Source organism: Bacillus rossius, chromosome 8 (assembly GCF_032445375.1).
Source record: "Bacillus rossius redtenbacheri isolate Brsri chromosome 8, Brsri_v3, whole genome shotgun sequence".
NCBI lineage: Eukaryota > Metazoa > Arthropoda > Insecta > Phasmatodea > Bacillidae > Bacillus > Bacillus rossius.
The window spans coordinates 36,080,649-36,102,559 of record NC_086336.1 but is presented as its reverse complement, the minus strand read 5'-3'; the positions used below and the strand labels follow the sequence as shown (position 1 = coordinate 36,102,559).

At 35.3% G+C, this 21,911-nt stretch overlaps 1 protein-coding gene across 1 annotated transcript in view; it reads left to right on the top strand.

The window, feature by feature from the left end:
- The window catches only part of LOC134534735 (dynein axonemal heavy chain 10), a 426,663-nt gene extending 413,436 nt beyond the window's left edge, over positions 1-13,227 (top strand). The window contains exons 75-78 of the mRNA XM_063373236.1: positions 7,706-7,917; positions 8,518-8,865; positions 10,158-10,304; positions 10,768-13,227. Of these exons, the coding sequence (XP_063229306.1) occupies positions 7,706-7,917; positions 8,518-8,865; positions 10,158-10,304; positions 10,768-10,914 (854 nt within the window). The 3' untranslated portion in view covers positions 10,915-13,227. The remainder of the gene's footprint in view (positions 1-7,705; positions 7,918-8,517; positions 8,866-10,157; positions 10,305-10,767) is intronic.
- The last annotated feature ends 8,684 nt before the right edge of the window (positions 13,228-21,911 follow it).

Genomic DNA, 21,911 nt, shown 5'->3' with positions numbered 1-21,911 from the left:
CAGAAAGCCTGCTCAGAAGCTAGTAAAAAGAGAGAGAGAGAAAGAGAGAATGTTGTCACCAGTTCCCTCCCCCCCTCCCATCTTCTTCGCTTCCTCCATTCCTCGTCCCAGCAGCGACCGGTGAGTCATCTAGTTCTCCGCGCCAGCTTAGCAACGTAGCGCGGCACGCCTCCCTCCCTTCCTTTCTTCCACGTACCAGTTGTGACGATATAGCGCTTCATTATCTTCCGTTTACACAGCAGAGTTTATGTATTTTCCTGATGCATCACCACACATCAATTTAAATAATCAGGTACCACAAAATGTTAGTAAAATTTATTTATGGGAAAAAAAAAATTTCAATTTTTTTTCTTTGGAATTAGTTGCAAAAATCGTGGTGCGCGCTATACACGAGGGCGCGCTATACACGAGTAAATACGGTATATGTATACAATTTATGGTATTTTTTTTTTATTTGTTTAAATAAAATTATTGAAATAATTGTTTGGAATACCCATGAGAATACATTGATGTGGTTTTTACAGTACAAGGTGTGTGTGTGTGTATATATATGTATATATATGTGTAAATGTGTGTGTGCATAAATCTTTATATATGTATTTCTTGTGTGCGTGTGTATGTCACTGAACTCCTCCTAGACGGTTGGACCGATTTTGATTGAATTTTTTGTGTGAGTTCACGGGGATTCGAGGATGGTTTAGATTCACAATTGGATATTTTATCTCGATTCTGAGTTAAAAAAAAAAACTAAAAAAACATGCTTTAAAAGCAAAAAAACTAAGCATTGTTGATAATTAGCCTCCATGGCAATGGGCTTTTGCATTGTTGTTGCCTTCTGCGTAAACATGGGAAAGGTTTTTGGTAACGGCAATGGCGTGCCCAAGAGGAGGGGTATGTATAATGAGAAGATACAAAATGTCCAGCGTAGAAATGCTTACCGCCATATGTACATTTGGGCAGGACAATGTCTGTTGGGTCCGCTAGAAAGATATATAGAGATATATATGTAGAAAGATATATAGAGATAGAGATATAAATAGAAAGATAGAGAGAGTTATAGAGATATACATAGAGAGATAGAGAATTAGAGAGATAAAGAGAGATGCTTAGTATACGTTTAAAAAATTACAAAAAAAATTGATTGAGGCATTGCAACGCATGCCGGGCATTATCTAGTATGTATATGTGTGTGTACATACATACACAGACCTGCCAACATTCAAATTAAAAAAATCATGAGGTCCTCGATAAAAACTTTCAGGCACATAAATACAGGTTAGATATAAAAAACAACAAATGAGAATCTTTAAATTTAAGTGACATACCTGTAGGTAACTGTGTTACATGGTCTCTGCTTCAAAATTTACTTCAAAAATTATAGGTTGCAGATTTAATTTAGTTGAACATAATTTAGCACTGTCGTGTAGTGATCATGCCGGGCCGCAACTAAAAAAGATGTAAAATAACATTCTGCTCGTGTAAGACTATTATCACTGTTTACAGCAAAATTAATTTTTTTATTGGAAGCAATACACTTCACATGTTAGTTGTGTTTTTTTGTAGTGACATGTTTCACAATGTCTTCTCTTCCACTATGCGAGATAGAAAAATCAGAATGGTACACGCTACAAAATGCAAAATTGCTTCCTTTACGTGACTCGAGTATTGATGGAAACTCGTTACTGTAAGCTTTCGTAAAACTTGTATAGTAACTTTTACAAAAAAAATCTTGTGGCCCCGAAAAATCGTGAGGAAACACTATTTTGGCGTGAGGGCGTGAGATGGACCTTAAAATCGTGAGCCTCACACCAAAATCGTGAGAGTTGGCAGGTCTGCATACATACATATATATATATAAAATCATTTATGAGCCGATTCATTTTGGATGGTAAATAATCCACCAAACTATTTACAACACTAATGTTATAGAAGTCTGATCAATTATGATCTTTGATAGCATTAAATAGTCCAAGATAGATAGTTTTTTTTAAAAAAAAAAAAGTAGAAATATTTATATTTTCTGATAACAATGTCCATTTTAATGTTTAGCTGTATAGCTGAATGAGGTAAGTCTTCCTTGATTAGTGGATCTACAGCTTTACTAACCAAGCAGTGCTAAAGATTAGAAAAGCATTGGTCTAGCAGATGATTGGCTGATTGGGAATAGTTCAATTTTGATCAGTACATGGCTTAGGCAAAGTTGATTAAAGCCCGAGCTTTAGTTTTAATTCTAGGTTGTAATATACTATGTGTTTGCATCTGATTCCAGTCAACATCAGGTATGTTGAAATTGCCAATTATTAATATATATTCTTGAGTATTTGCAAATTTTTCTCCAAGATCTTCAAAATAGTAGTTGTGAGGGTGTTGTTTGTGAGGGAATATAAATGTTACCAAGAATTATATGATTAGTTAGATAGGTTTTCTAATTTTAATTTAATCCAAACAGCTTCAAATCCCAGGTGGTCAAATTCATTAGTTGAGAAAACATTTTTGAATTTGTTTATTTACTGCAATCAAAACACTGCCACCTCTTTCCATTAAAGTTGGTGAGGGGGCTTTGTCTGTTATAAATATATAGTAGTATTCATTGCAGTAGTGAGAGTTTATAATATTATTTGTAAAACAAGTTTCTGTGAGAGATATGTCATTATCTGAATTTGATAGATTCTCAAAAAATTCAATGGCATTGGCAAGGGCGCCCATATGATAATTTGTAGGGGGGGGCCAGACTTAGAGGTATTAAGTATTTTTAATATTTTGGAAGACTAACTGCGGCTTGTTACTAGCCATAAAATAGTTCCAGTTCTGACCCTGTTAAAAATTTTTGTCCTGTTACTAAAATACTAGACCACAGTACTCATTCACCATAACAAAAACTTTATTGGCTACTTTATTAATTAATATTAACTATTTTATTGAAACAAATGCATTTTTAGCAACACAAATGCAGGAATACAGTCCTTATATTTTTGCAGCGTCTGGGGTACACGAATATCAAGAATACAGTCCTTCAACTAATTGCTCTCTTTACCCCTAAATAAATGTCGCATACAAATTAAATTAAAATGATTATAAAGTTTAATACGTGTTGGTCAAAAGTTTTAACTTTGGGAGAGAAACGATTTTAATATGTTATCACAGTCAGAAAATAGTTGTTTTTAAATGCAACACGTGAACTTCGCTTATAATTATAGTTTCACAATTAAATGAATATTACTATGTTTCGATATGAATCAGAATTGCTTATCATTTAAAATTAGCACAGATGGATTCAGTAGTTGATGACTATAAGTTTATTTAGTGATAGTAAAGCGCAGAAAAAATAGTTTATTATTAAACTAGAAAATTTAACCAAACAGTATTTAGAGGTTAAGGAATTAAGTGACAACAAAACCAATGAAAATAATCGAAAATTTCTAAATGCTGACACAACTCATATATCAGCTTTCCACAGAAGAGTTTAGTTCGGCGCAATTAATCCACACAAAACAGCTGGACACTATGTCGACGCGTATTTTAATAATATAAGATCCAAATCACAGCATTTTTTTTTTTTTTTCGTGTCGTGTGGTGCGGGCCCCCGTTTGTGGTGCGGGCCCATAGGCTACAGCCTAGATAGCCTGCGCGTAAATACGGCCCTGATAAACCCTTTAATAACATGTTCAGTACTTAACTTCAGAATTAAGAGTACACTAGAACCTCGATTTTACGGAGCCCGGACTCAACGAAGCCGCGATTTTACGAATATATTTTTCAGGAACCATCTAAAATGCGGAAAATTTGACACCAAAATATATTTAATAAAAAAAAAACACAATGAAAACATATAAAAATATTAATTAAACACAAAATCGAAAAGAAAAAATGGACTAGGTACACTTTATTTGTCGCAAAGTTCGAAATTTCTTCAACTGAAAAATTATGTCAAGGCCGTTTAAATATTTATTTTACCGCAAATGAACTATACTCAACATTCCTTACCCATTCCAACATTTCCAGCTCGTGAGCATAGAAACTGAGCTTGAAACCTTGTGAAGCATGAGAGAAAGAAACGATATTGAGTAGCTACTTCCTCTCCTTTCCGCTAATCTCCAGAAACCTATGCCATTATCTTGACATGTGTCGCATTCATTACCTTCGCTGCATCGGTTTTTCAGTAAACAACTCTCAAAAATGGTTAAGTGACGCAGCAAGTAGACGCGACGAGCGGATTTTAAACTAAGCTTTTTTTAACTTACTGTACAAACAAATAATTCCCTATGGCTATCACAAATTCAAGGGCTTCTCGCACTAAAATGTACTGTGTTTTTAATTAATGTCTGTCGTTACAGAGTAGCGTTTTTCTTCACCAAATAAGACTATGATTAGAGACCGTAAAAATTTGCGGATTCCTTTCGAGACAGACTGGAATCCAAACTCGTTTAGCTTAATGCTGCGTCAGTGATTGGACCGCAATTTACCTGAAGGACTCTGAGCCAATGGCAATCGCTCAACAAAAGAAGTATCGAATCATAAGAATCGCAGTAAACAGGTGTCCCGAGTCGGTAGCCAATGACCAGGTGATAGTTGCCCGAGTACATAGAGAATCGTGGAGTCTATCCTAGTGGTCATTGAAACCGCGAATTTTTCCAGTCCCTACCTTTGATCACTTTTATGAAACAATACAGGTGTACACTGAACTGTGTGCTAATTCTCCTCGATTATGTTACTAAAAGTACGTTCATTAATATTTTTCAAGCCGATCTGTTAAAGATTAACTGATAAATATGATAATGTGAAGTCCAAAAAAATGCAAGGCAGGGAATTCTTCCAGCTCATCAACCCGACCCTGGAAAGTCTCTTCTGTGTTCAGTCGTCACTGGCAAGGAGTGGACAAGTTTGCAAATTCAAATATAAATTTATTTTAGTAGCACGCGTCTTACGAAAAGGAAAGATATCCAAGAAAGGCATGTCAGACAACCTACTGTCACCACACAAAAGTTAACATGATACAATGCGTGGTGCAATTGTGTTTAGTCGCTGAGATGTCACTTTTATATCACTCGTGCAATGAGGCAAGTTGTGGAATGTTAAAAAAATAAGGGGAACGCAGGGGTGGGCAGAGGGCAGATGGCAGTCATTGTTTTTACTATTTAATATTATATATATATTTATTCATTCCGTTCAATAAATTATAACATGTATCTTCAGGGGGGGGGGGGGGGGGTGTTTAAAATTTTATGAAGATAACGATTTTACGAATGCAATCCAAGCGACCGTGAGCGTATGAAAATCGGGATTCCAGTGTAAATTGCTTCCGAGTCTACTGAAGGTAGCAGAATCCTTATCCCTTTAAACACTTTTGAAGGGAAAAAGTGGTTTTCCTCTAAATTCAAAACTCCAACATAAATTTTACGTTGTAGACTTTTCTGAACAATAATTCTTATTTGAGTAACTTTAAAGGTGTAAGCTTACCTTAAAAATTGTGAATATTCTGAGCGGATGTGACGAATGAGGAAAACTAAGAAACACTACATAATAACAATGGTTTTTATCTTTACACTTTTCACTGATTTATTTACACCTAAGTTATTTATACTGACTGAATACACTAAACTAAATCTAGACCAGATGCATAAAACTGTAGACCTAAAGACTATTTAAAAATCTGTTTTGAGATGTTATTTGTGAACATACACATTATTATGACGAAAAAGTAGCAAAACATTTCGCGGTTTACAAGCACATGTCCACTGTCGCGTCGTCTAACACTGACTGGTCTAAATCTGTTGAGTTGTGTTGTGTTATCGCGTGAGCTTGGGTAGCATTACGAAGGGGAATGACTCGCCACGGGCGTTGCGCTTGAACAGCGTTTTCTCCCTGTACACAACACCTTATATCGCAGCAGCAGAAACTAATGCTTGGACTAACATAAAAAATGAAGTAGACATGTAAAAAACAATATTCAATAATATCTTAGTGTTGAACCACTTCTACATAATACCGAATTTAAATAATTTTCTTTAAAGTAAAACACCTGACTACACTATATATTTTTTTCCTTCCCTGAAAGCTAGGGGGGGGGCCACGGCCCCCCCCTGCCCCCGGGTATGGGCGTCCTTGGGCATTGGTTCTTAATCCTCTTACATTTTGGTAAAATAGGTATGTCTCAATACCAAAAAACAGACACAGGCATGTGAGACGTGGAGTAAAGTAGTCCTTCCAGCACTTCATTATGAATATAGGCAGTATTGCAGGTTGATTCTTGAGTCATGTGACTGTTATCCATGCTGTCAAACATTTTATCTTGATGTAGTTTTCCATAGAAAGTACTTATTAGACCGCCGCTTGGCCAGAAAACGGAATTGTGAATTCTGTCAAAGTCTTCCTTTGATACAGAGACATGGAAGGAGGTATAGATATCACACTTAGTGCAAATTTTTTTTACCATTTTTACCTGTGAAAGATTCAACTCGTGGGTAATACACTATTTCTTTCTCTTGCACCGACAGGTCGAAGTAGGTGATAAAGAGCGCTTTTGTTTTTCGGTGAATCAGTATAGCAACAGCTTTCAGAGAGGATATATTTATGATTCCAATTTACATTGGATTTACGAGAGTATTGGACAGCGGTAAACACTTGTTCATAAGATTACTGGTTGTTACTTGTATTCATGCTGTTGCCGACTTCTCTGAATTCTCTTTGAGTCGTAAGTGGGTTAGCTGTCCGATCAACCTGCGAGGCAAAAGATGAGGTAACATTCCTTGCTGCCTGTTCAGCATTACCATTGGCCTTACCTTTCAGGACAACTTGACTAAATGACTTTTTATTTCCTTTTTGAATTGTCAGTTCTTGTTTAATTTATTTAATTAATTCATTGTTCAAATCATAGGCTTCATTCCTGGAATCGTACAGCAGCGTTTCAAGGACTAAATTCTCACATGTTAAATCATACCTTACTCGAGTACATGGTAACAGGTGCTGACTTGTCCTTAACAAATTATTTACCCTTTGTGAAGTACTTCAAAGAAGAGTTCTTGCTTTAGCTCATATCTCTATTGGGCAAAAGTTCAATAGTTAATACATCATTCTTGTGGGGCATTTAAAACCCAAAAGTTCCTGAATTTAATTTAATGAGGAGTTAATTGTATTACTATCACTCAAACTAAACAATTAAATACCAATTTTTATTACTTCCTACGCTGGGGCACACAATTAGTGTGTCCGACCTGTGACTGAAGATCGCGACTAAGGGTTTTAATCCGATTAAAAATAGGAGGGGGGCCAATTTTGAGAATTAAACCTCTTTCTTGGGGGGGGGGGGGGATCTGTGTTACCATACAATAATAAACACTGAAAAAAGGAAGAACATCAGTTATTAAAAATTAATACTTTGATAAATAGTTTGTAAGGATTAGCTACTCATTTTCTTACTACATCTCATTGTTCCTTGTTTGTAAAATCCCATTGGCGGGTAAATGCTTAGCATAGCTATCCCATTTAATCTGCTTTCACCAGTAGTGCTTCTTAGCCGTGTTTTAATACACAATAACAAAAGGAAGAATAACTTTTTTCCACTTTGGAAGGAAGCCAAAATTGAATGTTCGATTAAAATATTTTTTTTTTCCATCTCTCACATTCTGTGGTGTCAAAATCAGTTTAAAAAAATTGAATTTTTATTCTTTTAGCCAGTAAAGTAATCAGTATGGCAAAAATTTTTCAGGGGCGGTCACTGGTGGAATAAGTCGTGATGAATTCATAGACGGAGTTGCTAAAGATATACTGGAGAAGATCCCGCCACTGTTCGACTTAGCAAAAGTGCGCAGGACTTTTCAAGCGAATATCTCGCCAACGGTTGTGGTGCTGCTTCAAGAACTGGAAAGGTTCAACAAGCTGATGGAGCACATGAAGACCTCACTCGATCTTCTGAGAAAGGTAAAGGAAGTCGAGGCTTGGAGTGTTTTTGGTTAGGGTGATTTACATTTTATAGGTGTGGGGTTTTGGATATTTTAATACCTTCATACCCATAAATACTCTACCAAATTGATAGTATGGATCTAAACCCCTAGTACTTAGGTTTTACTGGTAGAATCAAAATGTTCTTCATTGCCTTTGTCAGCTATCAAGGAAGTCCTGAGTGTTTTATGAACTACTGTCGAGTTTGGACAGCTGTATAGTGCAGTTAGACCTCTTGTTGACAATAAAACAAATAGACTTGATCCCAAAAGTATTTGTATGCTTGTTTTTCTTAAATATGAATTGTAGAGTTAAAATTGAAAAGCGACAAAGTGGCAAAAATGTTATTGTGAAGAAAATTTATTAAACATATTGATTTGCGTATTTTATTCAAACAGCCGTAGTTTACTCATAAAAATAGAGCATGCTGATATTGTTGGCCATCATATTGTTACACTAGGCATGGCACATCGTATAGTATTTTGATGGTTTATGTAATCTTGAACATTTGGGTTTTGACTGTTAAATTTGAGAACTTTGCTATGAAATGAGTTTTGACTATTAGGTATTGTCTTGCAGGCTCTGGTCGGGGAGATAGGCATGGACGCGACGCTGGACAAGGTGGCATACTCGCTGTTCAACGGCCAGCTGCCAGAGGGCTGGCGGAGGCTGTCGCCCGCCACGCGCAAGACGCTCGGCGGCTGGATGGAGCACTTCAAGGGGCGCTTCGCCCAGTACAGCGCGTGGTGCCTCAGCGGGGAGCCCATGGTGATCTGGCTGTCGGGCCTGCACATCCCCGAGTCCTACCTCACGGCCCTGGTGCAGATGGCCTGCCGCAGGAACGGCTGGTCGCTGGACCGCTCCACCCTCTACACCAGCGTGTCGGCGTTCCACCACCCGGAGGACGTGGAGCAGAGACCTGATGTGGTGAGAGATCATCACTACATGCAAGAGTTTACGGTTTTATTTTTAGGCCAATTTCGTTTTTAAAACAAGTTTTCAGTGTTTATGGTTCTTATTTTTTATGAATTCTGTTTATTTCTAGACAGCTTATCAGTGAACACATATGACACACAAATGTTTTATTTTACTTATTTTACCAAAAAATGTCATTTTGACTAAAGATGATGCACTTGATACAATAAAAATAATCTGAAAATTCTTGTTTGAAAAATGTACCGTCATTATGTAAAAAGGAGTCACTAATAACAGTTGTAAGATCAAAAAAGAGTAAAATAATTTTTTTGAATCTACCTAGTACATAAATTTATGTAAAAACATTACATTCAATGAATTTAATATATTAAATATTATGATTTTGCGATTTCAGTTATGTTTACTTACATTATGGTGTTATATGGTGTATTGGCACACTTTTGGTATTATTTTGGTTTTATCACAATTCACCATATAATATTGCCTGCTAATCACTAATATTTCCAATGTAATCAACAACCTAATAACTAAACAATACGAAATTTAGATAACTTTGCAGTTTTTTAATAGTTGATGGAATACTTACATTTTTTATAATTCAGTTATATTTAATTGTGTGCTATTTTATTTAGTTCTTTTTGAGGCATGCAGTATCATAGTTTATATGAACACTATCACTTTTTGGATTCCAAACAAGAGTTAAATAATTTCTGGTTGCTTACAAATGAATAAGTGAAAGGACAGTAATTTAATCTGAATAAAAACTCAATACAAAAAATTGTGATTTATGTATATTTAAATAAGCACTGAACAACCCTTTGCGGACTGCCAGTTTGATACATGTTATAAGCTTGTGGATTTATTTTTCCAGTACATTTTCTCCCTCGCTTTAATTACAGAGAAATTTGGGGTAGCTTGAGACCTAAACTTGCACTCTGAAGTTACTGGGTTCATATCCTGATCTGTACATTTGCATATCAGTTTCCATGCATTGTCTTAAATGATACTAATAAAATGCCGGGATCATTATTTAACATAAGCCATGAATGGCCTGACATGTTGATGCAATCCACTGCTCAAGCTGTCTGCAAATATGTCTTTTTGTAGTAGGGTAGTCGGCTCCTTGCCATCCTTTATCGCTTCTATTATTTTCCCCCCAGCATAAAGCATTCTTTGATTTGATCGACAAATTCGTCTTTGCTGTATTATTATGTTTTTTGTGACTAAAGAAAGGCATTCTTTATTGAAGGTCAATGTTCTTGAACAAGCTATCCTTGTTTCAGGGTTGCTATGCGTATGGAATGTTTCTGGAGGGTGCACGTTGGGATGATGAGAACATGTGCCTCGCTAGGTCACATCCGAAAATTCTTATTGAAGAGCTGCCAATCCTGCAGATCACACCAGTGGAAGTTCACAGACTGCGCCTCCAGGTAACATTTGCAAATTATTTTATTTTGTTAGACAAATGCCTGTTTTTACTTTTCTATTTCGTGCCCATTTTTTATAGTAAATTTTTAAGCATATACTATGTATGTGAATTAAAAATTATGAGTTATTTTTTCATTCTTATGTTACCTCTTAAAAAATTACCTACAATAAAATAAGAAATACTTAAATTTAGATAACATCTAGCCTATTTGTAACATATGAATTAGTGATGTATCAGTTCCATTTTTTTTCCGGTTTTCGGTACGGTTCCGGTTCTCAATTTTAAATTAACCTCCACACAATTTAAAGTCTCACCGAAGATATGATTCAGTCTATGCAAGGCATAGATAGCCACAGGGTTTGAAAGTGTATGTTGTTACGCCTAAGAATGTACTGGAAGAAGAAAAACAACAGGGCTCAAAATTGCTTGTATAAGCATAAAGCGGTGTCTCATATGTCTTCCAGAAAACACTAAGAACACCAGTGTACACAACATCTGATCGACGTAATGCAATGGGTGTGGGACTGGTGTTTGAAGCAGACCTGAAAACCACCGTACACAATAGCCACTGGATCCTGCAAGGACTGTGTCTCACGCTGAACACCGACTGATTGTCACATTTTGTTTTCGCAGTCATGTGTGTTCCAATGTTATGTTATGTTATGCTAGTAATATAAAATCTTTCAAAGTCTAACTGAATTAGAAATTTGTTGTGATGCTTTCTATTTATTATTCTTTGAAACTCCACTGGCTGGTTTAGACTATTTTTTTATTGTGGATTATGTTTGTGTTCTGTGAGTGTCAAATAAGATATTTAATGAATATGTACTTGTTTTAGAAATAATAATAATATTGATTAATTTATTTGATACTGTGATTCTTAGTAATATCTTTGAACATATATACTGTATAGAAGTCGCGAGTGGATAGGATTTACTCTACGTTTTTCAGAAGCTTATGATGAGCAGCTTGGGAACTTCACCGCTGCAGTGCGCTACTGTAACGCCCTGTATCGTCTTAGTTGTTATTTACACGTTAGAGCGCAGCGCTGTCGCCCGCTGTCATTCCCCGCACCCCTCATCCATCATTCACTGCAGCTCAAGGTCGTTCAACGGGAGGGGGAAGGGGTGTTTGAAGAGTTCGAGACTTGTCCGCTAGGGACCACCACAAGTCGATGCCCTAGAGATGGTGGCGATTGCGGCGGTGAATTAACCAACTACCTCAAAACCGTATTAGAAATTTTAACCTGGGCTGGCGACTTCTATACAGTATATATATTCAAAGGTAATATAAGATGAATGTGGTGACAGTGTTACAAACTATGATGGAAAATGCACAATAGTGTAAGACCTTTTATCTGGGTATCCAGATACTTAAGTGGTCCATTACTAGTGATGTATGTTTTACTTTTTTCACGGTTCTTGGTTCGGTTTCGGTTGTTAAAAATTGGTTCTCGGTCCAGGTTTAATATCATTTATCAGCACCCCACTTTACCGTAATCTGACCAAACACAAGTTACCTAGCCCTAGATAATAGTTGCTTCACATCTCACTAGACGGCTGGAGCAGCATTGTACCGACACCCTATGGCACAGCAACTAGTATACGTATTAACAACTTTTTATTTATTTAAATTGATTGAAAAAAATGTAAACCAATATTTACAAAAGATTAAGTAAATCATGACATAAAGAATAAAAATTTAATACTGCAGAAACAACACACCAAAGCAACTGCAAGTTATGAATTATAATGGGTGAGGGATGCAACCCCCATATTAAAAGAGGCCTTTTAACTTTTAGTGGAAATGGTCATCACTGTCTTCTTGTAGAAAAGAGGAACAAAAATAGTCTGGATCTTGGCACAAAGAACACTTTTGTTTACATTGGGACTTCCTGCCAGCGATGTCTTTTTGTCACTTGGGGCTTAAAGAGAAGTTAAAAAGATGTGTGCATGTTTGTCGCAGACAAGATACCACAGTGTTATAACTAAAGTCTATTTTCATGAGGAAAATGTTTAGCTGGATATATTTGAGATTCACGGTACCGGTTAATTTTCCGAACCCGAGAACCTGAATACACACAGCACTAGTCAATACCATATCCAGCCCTTGAATTGCCACTTGGCCACTAAAATATGTGTTCAATCAAATTTTAGATGCCCATAAAAATGGCACAAAAGGGTGAAAGTGGATATAAATCATTTCTGCTAGTTTAGGTAACCATTTGATTTTTATCACTTTTTCTAAATGAAGATTGTAAATGGTTTGATTATATTAATGCTTGAGCAAAATGTTTTAGTTAATACATGTATTTTACCATATTTTTATTGTATAAAATTGACAAAACTTCCTTTAGATAAAAACTGAGGTTTTTTATTCTTCATTACTGTTAAAGCATCTATGTGCAGATGCAGAAGTGATTTTTCTAAATGTGCACATTGTTTATTGAATTTCCAAAGTATTACAAACTTTATGGACTAGTTTTGAGGTTTTCTGCTAGCACAGGGTGTAAACCTAATTATAAATAGCTACCTTTTAATTTTTTTGAATCATTGTATAAAATTTTCATTATTTACTTAGTATAACCAGATATCTGTCTTAGTATTTGAGTACAACCAATGTTATTGCATTTAATTATGTAAACACTATTTCACTTTCAAAATTTTTTTTGTGACCTAACATCTAATCAGTTTTAGTTCTTGTAGCATGGTATAGTACATATTTTTGAAGAGGATGGTGTACCTAGCATCTGTAACTGTCATATTTGTTGGTTTTATAAAATGTAAGATTCCCTTGAATGATTAAAATAAGTGTGCAAAAAGTTATGTAAATGAAAATAATAAAAAAAAAAAAAATGGATGACCATTGACCATCATTGCTATTAGATAAATTATATTTGTGTCAAATAATAAAGATAAAACGCAAACTGTTTGTTATTCAATAATTTATTTTTATATATTTGAGATCAGTTTATTTTTAATTTTCAATGAATGAGCGAAAAAAAAAAAAACTAACATATTAAAAGTAATATAAATATGTTATATAACTACTTTTAAACTATATAAACCATTAATTACTAAAAATGGGAGTCAAACCATGCTCAAAAAGGCAAAAAAAAAAACTTAAATTATTGCCCTAAGTCAAACATCAAAAAAATTCATTCCTAGTTTAATAATTAAAAAATTTGTTAATTAGGTTAATAATAAGACAAATTGAGTTTCCTGTTCAAAGTATTTATTATAATAAATTCACACAATGAATGATTTTACATTATCCTATTTATATATACAAGTTTGTGAACTACATACCATACTTGAATAATTATACATGAGAAAACCTTGTTTGACAAGTTTTAAGGGTCATTTTCAATTATACATAATTATTGCAATTGTGTGCTATAAATCTGTTTCTCTCTCTCCTCCCCTCCCCCCCCCCCCCCCCACAACATATTCCAATTTGTTTGGGGGGGGGGGGAAGGAAGTTATTTTTCAAGTTACATAAACTAGACCAATGAATCTTCACACTGCAGCACAGGAACATTCCTTCGTAAATAAATAGAATGGACTACCTCCACTTCTCTGTATATTGTTCTTAGAATTTTTAGTGTCAATTGTTAACAGTTGCTGTGGATGAAATCTTCTAACCAGCTAACCAACAACCTGCAAACCAATCAATTCATAATTAGAGATCAGAGTGGGCTGGAATGATTTACAGTTTGGATTATTTTTCGCATTAATGAAAGATTTATAATTTTCATTGCAAACTGAATTTGGTAACCTGCAAACCATTACATAAATGTAATTTTAAAAAAATTATAATAAATTTATAATTTAAATTAAACTTCTTAGACTTGATGAAGTAGGAAAAAATTGTACATTTATGTTGTCACTCTGAGCCAGTGAAGGGATGCTGCAGTATTACATTTATCATTATGCTGACAATTTTCACTCCTGAATTTTATTAGCCAATTGTTTCCCCCATCATACAATTTTTTTTCCACCCACCCTCCCTTCCAACCCCAATCAACCTCTTTTTTTTTTTTTGAATAAGACTTAATTATATGATTAATGTTTTTGTGAATATTTGTATAATTATTTATTCAATTTTTGTATGGTGTTTTAATGATTATTATTAATTTATGTTATGTTTAGTAGTGTTTTATAATTTGTTTACTTTATAATTTAAAATTAACATGTGTATTTACATTTTATATTTATTTTTTAAAGCATAGTATGGATAGTTGGAAGGTAACTTTCGAGAACATACGGGCACGACACACTGTCGCCAGCAGGTGAATTATCACAATTCCAGATAGTGAGTCATTCGAAAATAGCATGTGGACATGTTACTGCTCACCAAGAAACTGGAAACTGTGGCGGCGTGATGTCTCTCCCCATGCCAGTATTTCAGAAAATAATGTGATTTGTCAGTTGGCCCATGGGGTTGCCTTCCTTTGTTTTTACATGCTTTATATTAGCTTCACCTGTATGTTTGTCTGTCCGTCTGTAACTCTTTCGACTAAGAGTGTGTGGCTCATCACTGTAAAATGTCCCACCAATTTCATTATGTTCGTTAGCCGAGCGGTCTGAGGCGCGACTTGCGGATACAAATATCGTGGGTTCTACTCCCGGCCACGCCGAAAAAAAAATGGTTTTTTTTTTTTTTTTTCCCGGTAAATTCTAAGATTATATCCATACATCTAACTGTAAATGATTCGGAGAGACTTTACCATTTCTTTGTGACGTTGCAACTCCAAATAGTTATCTCAGATGGTAATAGGTAGTGTCGGTAACTCATTTCCCTATGATAATTATACATAAATATAATTTAAAAAACTAAAAATACATGCTTTTAAAGAATATCAAACTAAAAAGTTAAAAATAAATATAGTTTAAAAAACTAAAGAAACATGCTTTTAAAGATTATCAAACTAAAAAGTAAAAAATAATTTTAAAATTTAATTTATGACAATAGTATATAAGCAATACTAGTATAAATGAGAAAAAAGCATGGGGCGCTTAATATACAAAAAATATGGCACAAAGCGCCTCAAGCTTTTTTCTCATTTATACTAGTATTGCTTATATACTATTGTCATAAATTAAATTTTAAAATTATTTTTTACTTCTTAGTTTGATAATCTTTAAAAGCATGTTTCTTTAGTTTTTTAAACTATATTTTGTCTTGTACAGGGACGGTAACTGCGTGGTGGGTGGTCAGTAGTCTTCAGTAGCAGTCGTGAAGTTGTAGTCAACAGTCGGTCAGTAGTGGTCATTTTTGTCCCGTCAGCCCAAGTTGCGGCTGCACCGGCGGCAGTTTGTAAGAAAAAATGTAACTTGTAACAAGAAATTATTTATTTTCAAATATAAACAAACTTTAATAGTGTTTTCAATTGTATTCGTTATCATTCCAGGTTGCCAGGCCAACTCTGGAATGTACCAACCCTTCCCTCCAATCTAACAGTTTTTTTCCACCCTCCCCCAAATGAGCCAATTTTTTTTCTAATTACCCAAGTTTGAAAAAAAAAACTGCTTTAATATCCAAATAAATCCATTTTCATCACAATGTCCTAAAAAATGATCACAGACCAATAAGAAGAGATATGTTTACGAAAAAAAAATTCTTAGCTAGAGATGTACGATGCATTTTCTCAAATCCAGGGAACAGCAACAAATTCAGCCAAATCTTCTCAACTGAATGCCAGGGCAGCTCGCATCGTCTCCAACCTCTGCTTCTGAAGTTAGGTCTTCATCATAGAAAAAAGGATTAAAATACTGTATAAAACACCATTATTACCATTGACAATACACAAAAGCCCTAACGTAAATTTCAAAACCTGATTTTTCTCAGAGGTTCTATTTACAAATAAAATTACTTTTAATTTAACTTAACTGAAATTTTCACTACGATTTAGAAACTTGACTGACGTCAAACCTAAGTAACGAGCAAATTCATTTGTTCTCATGTTGCAAATACACTTATAACTCTTGACAAAATTGAACAGAGACTTCTTTAAACTAATACAGAATGTGATATATATGAATATTGTGTTTTCAACTAATTTCTTGATGCAAATCACAGTGTCCTCACCCGTCACTATAATTTGTTGCTGGAGCAGCTATGTCAACTTTCGAATCATACGTCTCCGATAGAAGAGAAAAATACTTGAAATACTAAACACCAGCTTTTGATTTTTGTACTTTGGTTTGCACCATCCACCACAGTTGGCAACACCGTGGTCACTAAAGGTGCATGCACATATTGAACATTTGTAAGAAAAACTAGGCTAGTTTACCTGAAATTTGATTAATGATTTGTTGTAAATAATTTATAATATACCATTAAAACTGGGACAATCTTTTATCAACATTCTGTATTTATTGAAACCCAACACAGGCTACAGGCTAATTATTTTAGCACAGTGCAATGCTAAAATGTTACTTTTTACAGAAACCGAAAAATATGTACTAGGGTCACATTACGTGTTTTTAACCAAAAAAAAATCTGCATGAAATGAGCGACCCATTATGTGGATAAATAAAGTACGAGTACATTCTAAGAACTAGCACACATTAAACAAACTCACAACTGTCAGTTGATACTCACTCCTTCAAAGAGACATAATCTTCCAAGTCTTCCTTAAAAACATCAATTAACAACTTCCATACCAGGCCAGTCTGCACATCATATCGGTTCTATTTCCAATATCGCAGAGCACGAGTCTATAGTTCCTTGTAGAAATGTGGGCTCTTTGATGGCTGAAAGCAAGAGCTTTACATTCTGATACAAACTTATGTACACACCTATTTTCTTGAAACTTTACAGTTCCTTCAAATTTCATAGAATGAGCTATACTCATCATCTTGGTAAAACACTTGTATTTGCATCATGGCATTACCTCTATCTTTATATAATTTAAAAGAACTGTTGCTTTTTATGTATTTAAGTTCAATAATTAAGTACTTTGTCATTTTTCACTAGTATCAGTTGTTTAGATGGTTTGAAGGTTTTCACGATCATGGCACTGTATGTTAGTAATATTACTTTGCATTAGGTAACGAAAAGTATAGCTGATGACTTACTGAATTATTTTTGGAAAAGCTATTGTCATTTTATGTAATTCTGAATAGTTTGTCAAGTTTTCATTGAAATTCACAAAGTTTTGTATTTTATTTGCTTTATTTTATGATTTACCAATGCCTGGTGTCGGCTGTCCCCTTTAACTAGAGCGACAACAGACAACATGGGCACCCTCCCAGAAGTTAGGTCCACTGCGCACACCATGTGGCAGTCATCAAAATAATCAAATCATTTAAATCAACAGCGCACTTAAATGCCTTTACTCCCCCAAAACATGGTGCTGGCAAACATTAAAATTTAGCAGAGTCAAAAAAGTTTCTAAAAATTGAAAATTAAGTAAAAAAAAAACTTTAACAATAAATTTATTGTGACATAAATAGCGTGTTATGTACACTGTACCATTTTTAAGATGGCACACGAGTTGTAAATCACTAGCACTTAAAAATAAATATGCCAAACTAGGCTTTCTGTAACAGAAATGTACACGAGCTTAAAAACTCTACTGACTGTGCACCAAAACAAGCATTGTGCATTTAACATACTAAAAGGCTGCACAGGTATTAAAATACATCATTTAATTAATTATAGATATTAACCAAAAATGCTTGCAGTCAGTCTTTGTGGGCGGAGCAGGGAGTCCGCGTTTGACGCACTTACACTCGTGAAAACAGTACTGTCAGTTAAAATAGTATCTTATAGGCCTATTTATATTAATTCGCGAGATCGCTGAAAAAACCCTTATAATATAATTTAATTTTAGTTTGGGGTGGGCCTTTGTACAATTGATACCAAAATTAATGTACTGATTTTAACAGGTGTTTTGGACGCGTTTTCCACACACAGGGTTCATTGGCACGAAAAATCAGGTGGGCAAGACTTACTTGTTCTCTCCATACGGCATGCTAGTTCCGCATGCGTTGGCTTTGCCTCGCAAACACGGGAGGGACGCGCTGTCACCCGCAAAAGCACGAGCAACAGTCGCGGACAGGCTTGAAAGACAAGCCGATTCCTGCCATAATCACACTCCTGTTTTTCATGACCCATGCCATTATGCATCACGTAATGTAAACGCTAATTAAACACCACAGCATACTCACTTGAGGCTGTATTCGCTCGGCCCGAGGTCACTGTCATGTTCACGCAACCGTGTCGCGGCTTACAGCCTACCCCCACTCCCATATCTGCCAACTTGTACGATTTTCCTGTAATTTGTACGGAAAATAATTCATATTACGATTGTACGGAAATCCGGAACATCTTACGATTTTTGTCCGTTCAAAAATGCAGTATAATATTTTAGTGCCCATATAAATGTACCGTTTGAAAAGCATTTGTTATTGTTTAACAACATTGCGTCCGCGTCCGCGATAATATGAGAATAAAGGAGTCAGAGAAAAATCGTTCCGAAAAGAAAGTAATTTTTGTAAGTTTCGTTGGTACACAGCAAGCTGGATGGCAACTGATCTTGCAAATCATTTGTGCGGAAGAGTCATGAAAGTAATTTTTGTGAGTTTTGTTGGTACACAGAAGGTTGGCTGGAGACGAGTGATAACGAATTAAACCGTTTATGTACTAGTGCGGTAAATATTTTATATATTAGCGCTTGTACGAAACATAAAATAATATGATTTCATAATGGCTACGAGTAGTAAAAAACAATATGGACAGGTGTTTCGGTCATCTTACTCAGAACTATTTCCTTTCATTACTAAGAGTGAAAAAGGCTCTAATTTTGCGTTTTGTAGTGTTTGTCGTTGCGACATTAATGTTTCCCATGGCGGCAAGCACGATATTTCCTATCACGTCAAGAGCTTGAAACATGCAAATAACGCGACGCTTGCAGAAGAAAACAAAAAAAATCAGTAGTTTCTTTTCCGTGAACCGTAACAGTGACAGTGATGTGATTAGGGCGGAATGTTATTTTACAAGCTTTTTAGTGGAACATAACCTTCCATTCAGCGTCGCCGACCACGCCGGGCATTTGTTTCGAAAAATGTTCCCAGGGGCTGATATCGCAAAAATGGTACAGCTGTGGGCGCACTAAAACTGCAGCAATAGTAAAAGAAATGGCTTCCAATACTACTACTTCAGTAGTAAAGTGCTTGCAAAGTGGCCCATGTACACTAGCTACTGATGGAGCAATGACACAAGAAGTAATAAGTTATATCCTCTCGTGGTAACTTATTACAACCCTGACTGCAGGTTAGTAACTAGTCGTGTTTTGGCCATACCTTCATTGGAAGGTGCTTCTACTGGTAAAAATATTGGGTAGTTATTGCTATCAGAACTTGAAAGTATGAATGTGCCAATTCATAATTGTATAGGTTTTGGCTGTGATAATGCAGCAGTTATGGTTGGAGTAAAAAATGGTGTTATTTCTGTATTAAAAGAAAAGCAGCCAAATTTAGTAGTCATAGGTTGTCTGTGCCACTTAATTAATTTGGCTGCAGAAAAGGCTTCTGCAAGTTTGCCAGTGAGGGTGGAAGAAATACTTGTAGACATTTATTACTTTTTGGAAAAAAGCTCCAAAAGAAAGGAAAGATTGCGTGACTTTCAAGGTCTCCATGATAAAGAAGCTCATAAGATCCTGAAACATGTGTGTACGAGATGGCTGTCTTTGGGAAGAAGCCTAGCTAGGATTATTGAACAGTGGGAACCTCTTGTAAGTTTTTTCAAAGATGAGGTTACAGGGAGTTCCCAGAAACAGCCAGGCCCATTATCATCATACAAGATCCCAAAAAAACAGCAAGGGCCATCCAGCAGAACTACTGAAAATAGTGCTAGTACCGGTAAAAGAAAGAAAGAGGACAACCCTTCTGATGTGAAAAAACAAAAAAAGGAATATTGTAGTTCTGTTTTAAAGAGTGACAGTGCAATGTTGAAGAGTGGCACTCCTGCCCTGAGTCGTGAAGATAAACTTTTCATGTTTTTATCTTCCTCACTAAACAAGGCATTCTGTTTATTTTTGCTGAATGTTTTACCTGTCTTTGATAAACTAACTGTAACACTTCAGTCTTCAAGTCCACACATACATGTATTGTTAGATCTCCTGCAAGATTTTCTGAGAAATCTCTTATTGCATTTTGTTTGTGGTAGTGCTGTGAAAGGTGTGGCGTTGTTGGAAGTTGATTACCATTGTGCAGCCAATCAAAAGTGTGACAGTGAGTTAATGATTGGATGTCAGGCTGAGAGAATTGTTAGTTTGTTGTCAGATGAGGAGAAAAAAATTTTTTTTTCAGCCGTCAGAAAATATTTTACCTCAGCATGTGATTATGTTGTACATAAGTTTCCCATGAAGAGTGAAGTTCTTGTCAATGCTCAAGTAGCAAAAATAAGTGACATCAGTGATGCGAAATTTGCAAATCTGAAATATTTCATTGATTTGTTTCCTTTCATACTGCCAGTCAGAGATGGTGAAGGCATGGATGGTGCAATGGATGAACTGCATAGGCAGTTTGCAGCATTGCAAGTTGAAGATCTCACTGTTGTAATAAATAAGAAAGAGAGAATTGATACTATCTGGACTGAAGTAGGAAATATGCTCACTGTTGATGGAAAATTAAAATATGACAGAATATCAGAAACTGTTTTGTCGATACTTTTGATTCCCCATAGCAATGCGGAGTGCGAGAGAATGTTCAGTATTACAAAAAAAAACCGAACATAATTTAGGTCATCGATGAGCAACAGAACAGTGCAGGATATAACCATTTTGAAGAGTGGAAGCTCACCAGTTTGCTACAAACAAGTTTTTAGTGATGATTTTTTAAAAAGAGCTAAACATGCTACTGTACAGTATCTGCAGAATTCCAGTGCACAGTCAAGTGGTCGTAGGGAATAAGTTACTGTTTTTTTCCTACACTGTGTGTTTGTGTGGCAGTTTTGTGTACATATTAACATTAACTCATAATTGGCAAATTGAACTACATTGGCAAGAAGTGATATTTTTTTTCTGAACTGATAGTAATGACATGCTCTAAAGTGAACTTAATTTTATGATTTGTGCTTCAAAGGGAATAAACTAAAGGACTTACGATAAAGGCCTATCTCGGTAAGAAAAAATATATATACATTAACTTGTGTACATGTGTATTAAATCATTTATTTTGCATTCGAGCTGTTAAGTTTTAATAAATTACATTAACTTGTTATTTAACTTTCGTATTTTGGGTAGAGACGTGTTGTTATCAATGCAAAATAAACACATGTTTTCGGAATCTCTTATTTTAAACATCGCGCCTGATTTACGCTATAGATTTGTTAATTTGGAAATCTTACTGCTTGCACTCCTAACAAGTTGGCAGGTATGCACTCCGCAATACTACCACGCCCACTCACATTGCCCTCCTGCCACAAGTCCTTTAGCTTAAATATCTTAAACCAATAATATAGTAATAATACATGGGTAGCCATGCCTATAAAAAACATAAAATTAAACTATATAAACATACATACTAAAATACAATGCACATTTATCACATTTAGCCGAATGTTCTCAGAGTTTCTAGAATGGTGTTGCCAACTTATT